Below are 7,982 nucleotides of genomic sequence, written 5' to 3'. Positions count from 1 at the left end.
GACTTTTCGACCGACCCCACTAATTGATTACACGTCACACTATACATGCATACAGTATACATGCGCGCGTGGTCTTTCTTGATTGGTCAGACGTGTACCGTCCAGGCTGTTTGGTTCAGTGCACTTTAATTAACATACTAGAATGTTTGGTGAGCTTGTTTCTCTACGACTCACTACGTGGGTTTAGACAGTTCTAGCTCGTCATCTTTTCAAAGAAAGTGTGTGGTGCTCGAGTTTGTTCTCATTTTTGTAAGATGAAGCAAAATAAAGCAGCAATGTTGATAGGGTGTGACCACATTTAGTGGATAAACTACTGTGAGCAAATGAAAATCCAAACTAAACGACAGACGAAATTCTGAAGAATTGATTAATTGATTAACTGTGTAACACATAACGTGTGGCTTTTCTTCACACAACAATCTCACTTGCACGTATTACGACATACCACTAACACTTTGCAAGATGGCCAGTTGACTTGACGTGCTGTCACAGTTGCTAGCTGTTGTAATAACTTGGGTCGACATCACAAGGATGTGACTGACTGTTGTACGTCCCACCTCACATACACACACTAGAATATTTTTAGGCATCATATTGGCGTGTTATTGTTCTTCATGTATGTTACCTTGAACCTCAAGTCACTAGCAGGACGTTACAACATGTAGGTAAGGGTGTGAGCAATAAATGGAAGTGGTAGGCCATAACACATGTTTAGTGTGTTGGTCTTTGATGTCTAATATGACAGATATGGTAGCAGGTAAGACAAATGGTTATGGCCCTCATAAGTCATATCGCTACCTCCTAGAGATCCTACCATAGATCGGTTATATTCAAAAAAGGTCACAGCATGTACTGTAGACATGACACAAGGCTTCACATTATTGTTTTATAAGTAGGTTTGCTTCAGAAGGTCTAGGGTTGTGGCTGGCGTGTGTCAGTCCAGGTAGAGGTAGTAGTAATGAGTGTCTAATTGTGATGTGTATAGGTGGTTTACCTGGTACAGTGTGGTGTGTTGAAGCCATTGTGTGACTTAATTACTGGAAATAAAGGTTCTTACTAACTGGTTATTTGGTGTCGAAATCATGTCTTTAGTGTCTAACAAGATGACCTTTAAAATTGTATTGCAGACTACATGTCACTGTTATTTTAGATGCCTTGTCTAATATTCTTGGTGTAAGCTTGCTGAAGTTGGGTTGTTGGAGGTTTTATGTTCTTTGTTCTACAGGCAACTGCATCTCTGAAGGAAGTTGACCAAGTTGGTATGATGATCGAGGAAGCAGGAGGTGACGCGAGTTGATGATTGTGGCAATGTTAAATGTGAGGGATGGAGATGGACTGATAGGTGGAATGTGGTGTGGAATGTTTATAGGACTTGACAAAATTGAAGCTCTGCAGAGTCATGAGACTGAAGCTGTCTGTAAATTGGCATTTACTGTAATTGACAAACATTTCTCATCAGAAGAGGTGAGTTTACAATCATAAATCAATTAAAATGTTTGTCTGTCTGTCTGTCTGTTTGTCTGTCTAAAACACTACTATTCTCTGTCTGTCTGTCTGTCTGCCTGTCTGTCTGTCTGTCTGTCTATCTGTCTGTCTACTTGTTGTTTTGTGTACATGTATGTATGCATCTATTTCTTTGTGAATGTTCATTGGTTTGTGTAACTCATTGGCTTTTCATTGCTTTTAAATACTGAGTTGTAAAGTATGATGACCTATATATGTCCCCTTACTTTTTATCTGCAAGTTTTGTGCTAGTACTGTATTTGCCTGTAATATTTAGGAGAGAAGATGAGTCCATTGTTCCTGCGACTACTGAGAATGGCATGTTCCAGTTTGTTTCCACTGCTATTCTGCAATAAGGGTTCAACATCTGAATAATGAGAATTCTTTACTAAAAACTGTTAGAGCCTTAATTAATTAAGAACTTTTCTTTAGTGAATGATGCAAAAGATATTCTTGCACTGTGCAATCCTTTCCATTATGAAGCTAGTGGATCACAAGTCTAATGTGCTATCATACAGAGCAACACAGAAGGTCAACTATAATTACTAGGGTTGAGTTTATTTATGGCCACCGCCGCAAATTATAGATGTAGTTTCTCCAGCAGTTATTCATAGACAAACTTGACTAATCATTTACGCAAATGCAAAGCAGAAACGAGCCATATTTGTACACTTGAAAACATGAGAGTTACTGTGGTTTCCTGCTGTGGCCATGTCATGTTTATGATATGCCCTGCTGTCAAGCAAACTCAACAAATGTTACCTTTCTGGCTTTCCCATGTGTTGCGTTTTTCAAATTTGCGTGTTAGTAAATTATTAATTAATTAATGTAACTACTACAGAAGGGCGAACAGTGAAGTGCAGCAAAATGTATGCTCGCATTACATCACTAGAATCTGTCAATAGATTCGCGGGTAAAAAAGGATGTCAGATCCGCTACAATATGGCTATAGCTACAGCTATCATCAAGTGTAGGATATGACAAGTACAATCCAGGATGATGAAAGCAAGAATTACGTGTAAGACAACTTCAAGTTCTTAGTACACTATTGTGTAATTAATGTAGAGAGTGTAGTACAGCGTACTGTACTCTAGTATATTGTCGGAAATTTTATCATAACGAAGTGCAATTAATACACAGACGTGGCCATGCGCACCAAACGGAAATGATGCCAGCTACAGTGTACTGTACTCTAGTATAGTACATCGGAAATTATAACAAAGTGCAATAAACAGGCGTGACCATGTCCACCAAACGGAAATGATGACATCTTGCTTTCCTATTTAGGCTTCGACCTCCTACTGTACCATTCAGTACACGGTTTCTTTGCTTGAGATGACGTACAGAGAAGTCGTCTTTCTTTCACTTCTCGCATGGGCAGCCAACGGTCGTGTTACGCTCACTACTAACGGCTATGAAGGTCTGGTGATCGCCATCGGTGAGAATGTAGCAGAAGATTTCTCACTGATAGAGCACATCAAGAGTGTCATGACCAATGCATCATCCTACCTCTACACGGCTACAAAACGAAGAGCATATTTCAAGGATGTGACAATATTGGTTCCAGAAACGTGGAGCGACAGAGCGATATACGAGCCCAGAACGATCGAACGCTTTGAGTATGCTGAAATCAGAATCGACGAGCCGGTCTTTCCTGGCTCTCATACCGCCTACGTTCAAGTGTCGGCTCGCAAGTGTGGCATGTCGGGCATCTACATGCACATCACTCCATTCAGACTGACGGATGAGGAGGTAAGGTTGCTTGAAACCTTTTATTTTCCGTAGACGCGTACCCAGTTCTCCTCCTCGCGCGCGCTTCACGTGTTTTGGCACGTGCTATTTGTTTCACTTCCTGGCAAGTGGAACAAATAGCACGTGCCAAAACACGCGGAGCGCGCGCGAGGAGGAGGACTGGGTACAAGTCTATAGTTTCCGGTTTAGCTAACTAGTGGTGATGTGTGACGGTTCATGGTACAACTTTAGTCTGGCTTCGATTACTGTTGTCGTAAAAGTTTTGCGGTTTCTATAGTTATAATGTCGTCGTGATTCTCTAGATCAACAACTTTACTCCGTCTGCGAAGATGATCGTTCACGAGTGGGGCCATTTGCGGTGGGGTGTATTTGACGAGTATGAAAATGATGTATGGAGACTTTTTTATCCGTCAAGCAGCGGCACTGGAACAGAGGCCACAGCCTGCTCCGTCAACCTTGCCAAAGAGGTATGTGGAGGACATTCTCTGCTAGTGTTTGGCTGCAGTAAGAGGGTCGTTGCTATGCAATTAGATTGTGTTGCGGTTGTGTATTTATAGCAGGGTAGTTTCATCGTACTTTGTGCATGTTTTGGAACTAATTTGCATGGTTGTGATGTTTGGTTGTAATCGACTGTATGTTCTGATTATGTGCAGGGCAAAGTAACAAATGCAGTAGGAAGTGACTGCTCTCCTTTCAATGTTCACAGTTCGTGTCGATATGAACCACCCAAGAATCCCACTGCAAGAGCGTCCATTATGTTCAAGCAATACATTTCTTCGGTGAATATCTACAGCTTAATTAACATTATATAATACAACAACTAATATGTGAGCTATTTATGTTTGCAGGTCAATACTTTTTGTGATGATGGAGACGACGAGTCAACTAAGCATAATGCAATGGCTCCAAACAGTCAGAACATCTATTGTCAGTACAGGAGCACGTGGGATGTCATCCAATCTCATGATGACTTCAGGGATGGGAATAACTCACCCGGTCCTATTGACAGAAATACAAAGCCAAAGTTCAATATCGTTAGGTCTGGTTCACAAAGAGATAATGTTGTCTTAGTTTTGGATCTGTCTCGAAGCTTGAGAGTTGGAAATAGATTTGATGCATTGAGACAAGCAGCTCGACTGTTTATTGCTGGTGTTGGAGATGGTACAGCAATCAGTTTAGTTACCTTTCAGGACAGTGCCACCAAACGTCTTGCTCTCACAGAAATTATGAATAACAAGGATCGAAAAAATGTCATGAAAACGTTGCCAACGATTGATGAGTTGAAAGGAGGAACAAGCATTGGAGCTGGCATCAAAGAAGCACTAGAAGTTCTCACAGGTTTAGAGATTGATGACACAACGAAACCAAGTGATATTCCTCCATCTGGTGGAACTATTGTGGTCATAACTGATGGAGAAGAGACTGCAAGACCATACATAGAGTCAATGGTTCCATTGGTGTCTGCAGCTAAAGTGATGGTTTTTCCTATTGGCCTTGGTCCACATGCCTCAACAAACTTGAATCTTTTAGCTGAGCCAACAAGCAGAGTCGCATACTTTGTTGACACGGATGAGAAGCACGTATGTTCTGTGTATTCTATTATTTAGTATAGATAAATACTAAATCATGATGCATTATGTTGTTGTACAGACATCAATTCAGAAATTGAGTGAAGCTATGGTGACTGTGTTGGATCTGATGACCCTATCACCCACTAATCGTACCGTCCATCTGCATAGTTTGTCTGTTTTGGTGTCTCCATTGGAGTCTGTGCGTGGATATGTAATAGTTGATGTGGAGGTGGGAATGCATACAGTGTTCATGTTTATGTGGAGTAAACGTGTGACAGGAAAACAAACTGTTCGTGTTACTCTAATTTCACCATCAGGCAAACTAATGAAGAAAGCCAACTCTGCATTTTACTTGGATCGATCATTTATGACTATTCAGATCTCACCATTTGACAAAGCTGAAGTATGAACACTGTCTTGTTTTGGGTTGATTATGACTAGACTAATTGCTTTTATTTGTGTTGTGTAGTTGGGTACATGGAAATATGAAATTTACAATCCAGGAACTGTGGAACAGTCCATTTCTGTTTCTGTGACATCAAAACAAGCTCATACTGCTGACAATCCCATTACTGTGCAAGCTCGATTGAGTGAAATGATGGTTTCATATCCGAGTCCTGTTATCATCTCTGCTGATGTGAAGAAAGGTTATATGGTTGTAGTTGGAGTAACAGTTGAAGCCACGATATCACGATCTGGTATGTCACCCATGACGCTCATGCTTTTGGACAATGGAATTGGTATGCCAACAATTGAAGGTTTTATCTATACTGTCAGTGTTTGTGAACTGTTGATGTTTGTGTGTAGCTCCCGATATGTCAGCTGGAGATGGAACATACACGGCTTATTTCACTAACTATACGGGTGATGGACAGTACAATGTTGTTGTGAAGGTTGATGCAGCAACCAATACTGCAGAGATGATGCAAATGGTTCAAACGGATGATCTGATGGCTCTTTCTGATGAGGAGATGATAACTATTGGAATGAGAAGACAGCACGAGTCTCGAGGAAGACAGATTATAGCCGAATTTTCAAGAATGCGATCTGCAGGTTCATTCAAACTGATGGGTTTTAATGGCTCAGTGGATCTCATGTCTCCCGCTCGAGTCATGGACCTTAGGGTTGTTCATTCAAGTCGATCAGAATCAACAGTGACATTAAATTGGGTTGCTGCTGGTGATGATGCTTACAGTGGAAGAGGTGTGTGTGCAGTCACAACTTTATGTTTTGTTTATATTTTATACTTATTTTGTTTGTTGTTCTAGCTGATAAATTTAGTTTGAGAATTTCGTCAGATTTTCATGAGCTTTTGCGTCGTTTCAGTGAGAGTGCTGAAGTGTCATATTCCAATATAGTTAGTGGCTCACTGATACCAGTTGAGGGAGGAAACGTCCAAGAAGTGACTGTCAAGGTGCCACAGGAGGCAGACACATACTTTGCAGCTTTAGAGACTTATGATAAATATGGAAATCCATCAGGTGTGTCCAACATCGTTCAACTTGATTTGCAAGAAAACAGTCCCAACATCGTTCAACTTGATTTGCAAGAAAACAGTGGAGCAATAAACATATCAGGGTCATCAGTGAAGTCAGTAATGCTAATTCTGCTGTCATTTGTATTAAGAACATTTGTGCAGTTAGAGTAGGAGATGATTTATGTCTGTTGTTATTCAGACACAAATCATTAGAATTAATTACATCGATTATTAGTTTCTATTTATAATTGATTTTGTGCTAGAGCTTAAGCCTTAAAATAATGTTAAAAACGCAGAATGAGTAAACAGCTTGACGTCATGCTGGCTTTACTGTTTCTATTTTTTGTTACTTACTTTTAATTAAATTTTTCAGAAAGTTACAATAAAGTTTTGTGTTAAACATGTCTTGCAGCGTTAATTGTTCTCATCACGATCTCGAAACGACGACTACCTTTAAAAGGCCTATATACGTAATCTAAATTACTAGGAAGTTTGCATGTTTACTTCCATAACAGCTAGGGTTTCAACAAATACGTATTGTCTATATATATATATATATATATATATATATATATATATATATATATTATAATTATATTCTAAGCAAGCGCACTCAGTTCACAATGAGCATTGCACTGTGAAAAGCTTACTTACACTGTTGCTGTGCCCGTCAATCGACACTTACTAGTTTAGCTAGCCTAGAGTTTCACGGATCTAGCGTCTCAAAATTAGGACGCGAAATCTCTGTCCAACGCAATTGGCACGCTACGTTGATTTGTGACAGTCAATGGTTTGGCTCGTCCGAACATGCATGCTTCGGATGGCCTCTTCGAGACTCGGTAGAGCTACCAAAGCACCGCGAACAACTCCGTCAGAGTTGAGTTGAGTGAAGTCACGCCATACTATGCCCGGAACGCTGGGTCGTCATTTTCCGAGCAAAGATTTTGAGAGTAAAATCTCAACGCTTAGTGCTGAAAGTTGATCTTTCAGGACATGATAACTAATTCTATAGCTAAGAACTTCTAGCCAATTTAGCATTAGCTCGATTTGCTGCAGTGTTTAGCTAGAGAGAGATCTTACGGTGCCGTTTGATCTTTGCACTTTTTAATAATTATTATCACTAGTACTATTGATCTTTCTAAACGCACGCGCAACCTCTGAACAGCTCTATAGGAAAGGCTTACTGGGGATCGAGATTGATTTTCTTGCTAGGACACCGCACTTGAATATAGATGTCATTTGCCATAGCTAGACGACACGGTAAAGCAACCTATCTAATGGAGCTAAGCTCAAATGCGCATGTACTCCTGTACGTGAGCATGCCTCTTTAGCGAGCCCATTAGAACAGTTGTACACGTTTCAACACCTAGATAGATATACTATGGCGTGTAATCAGTGTCAAAATTACGCCGGTAGTATCTTTTGCTTATTGAGGTCGGTAAAGCTTATTGATGTCGGTAAAGCTTATTGATTAGAGTTGTTGTAGAAAGTTGGAAAGCTGTTGTGGAAAGAAAAGAGTAAGTAAAAACGTCTACTCATTGTGACAATCTTTTTGAGAAAGTTAAATAGTTAATATTGTTTAAAAAGTTATTTGAATCCAACTCCTGATATGAAGACATATAGGTACGACCGACCTCGTTGAATGTATGACCAACGACGAATGTAAGACCGAACTCACA

At 40.2% G+C, this 7,982-nt stretch overlaps 2 protein-coding genes across 2 annotated transcripts; both read left to right on the top strand.

The window, feature by feature from the left end:
* Positions 1 to 2,838: 2,838 nt before the first annotated feature.
* Positions 2,839 to 3,288, top strand: LOC134198475 (calcium-activated chloride channel regulator 1-like). The gene has a single exon (XM_062667889.1). The coding sequence runs from the start codon at positions 2,839 to 2,841 to the stop codon at positions 3,286 to 3,288; it is 450 nt and encodes a 149-aa protein (XP_062523873.1).
* A 150-nt stretch (positions 3,289 to 3,438) lies between these two features.
* Positions 3,439 to 6,699, top strand: LOC134186616 (calcium-activated chloride channel regulator 1-like). Its single transcript, XM_062654618.1, has 7 exons — positions 3,439 to 3,722; positions 3,909 to 4,034; positions 4,104 to 4,835; positions 4,906 to 5,229; positions 5,296 to 5,566; positions 5,634 to 6,029; positions 6,095 to 6,699. The coding sequence occupies exons 1-7, from the start codon at positions 3,585 to 3,587 to the stop codon at positions 6,472 to 6,474; spliced, it is 2,367 nt and encodes a 788-aa protein (XP_062510602.1). The 5' UTR covers positions 3,439 to 3,584; the 3' UTR covers positions 6,475 to 6,699.
* Positions 6,700 to 7,982: the final 1,283 nt, after the last annotated feature.

This window comes from Corticium candelabrum, chromosome 1 (assembly GCF_963422355.1).
Source record: "Corticium candelabrum chromosome 1, ooCorCand1.1, whole genome shotgun sequence".
NCBI lineage: Eukaryota > Metazoa > Porifera > Homoscleromorpha > Homosclerophorida > Plakinidae > Corticium > Corticium candelabrum.
This window is presented reverse-complemented; position numbering and strand designations above follow the sequence as displayed.

Bases quoted from the DNA above. Each gene is read 5' to 3' on its own strand.
- LOC134198475 (XM_062667889.1), top strand. From the start codon at position 2,839: ATGACGTACAGAGAAGTCGTCTTTCTTTCACTTCTCGCATGGGCAGCC.
- LOC134186616 (XM_062654618.1), top strand. From the start codon at position 3,585: ATGATCGTTCACGAGTGGGGCCATTTGCGGTGGGGTGTATTTGACGAG. The intron at 3,723-3,908 runs GTATGTGGAGGA...GATTATGTGCAG, and splicing joins CCGTCAACCTTGCCAAAGAG to GGCAAAGTAACAAATGCAGT. The intron at 6,030-6,094 runs GTGTGTGTGCAG...TTGTTGTTCTAG, and splicing joins TGATGCTTACAGTGGAAGAG to CTGATAAATTTAGTTTGAGA.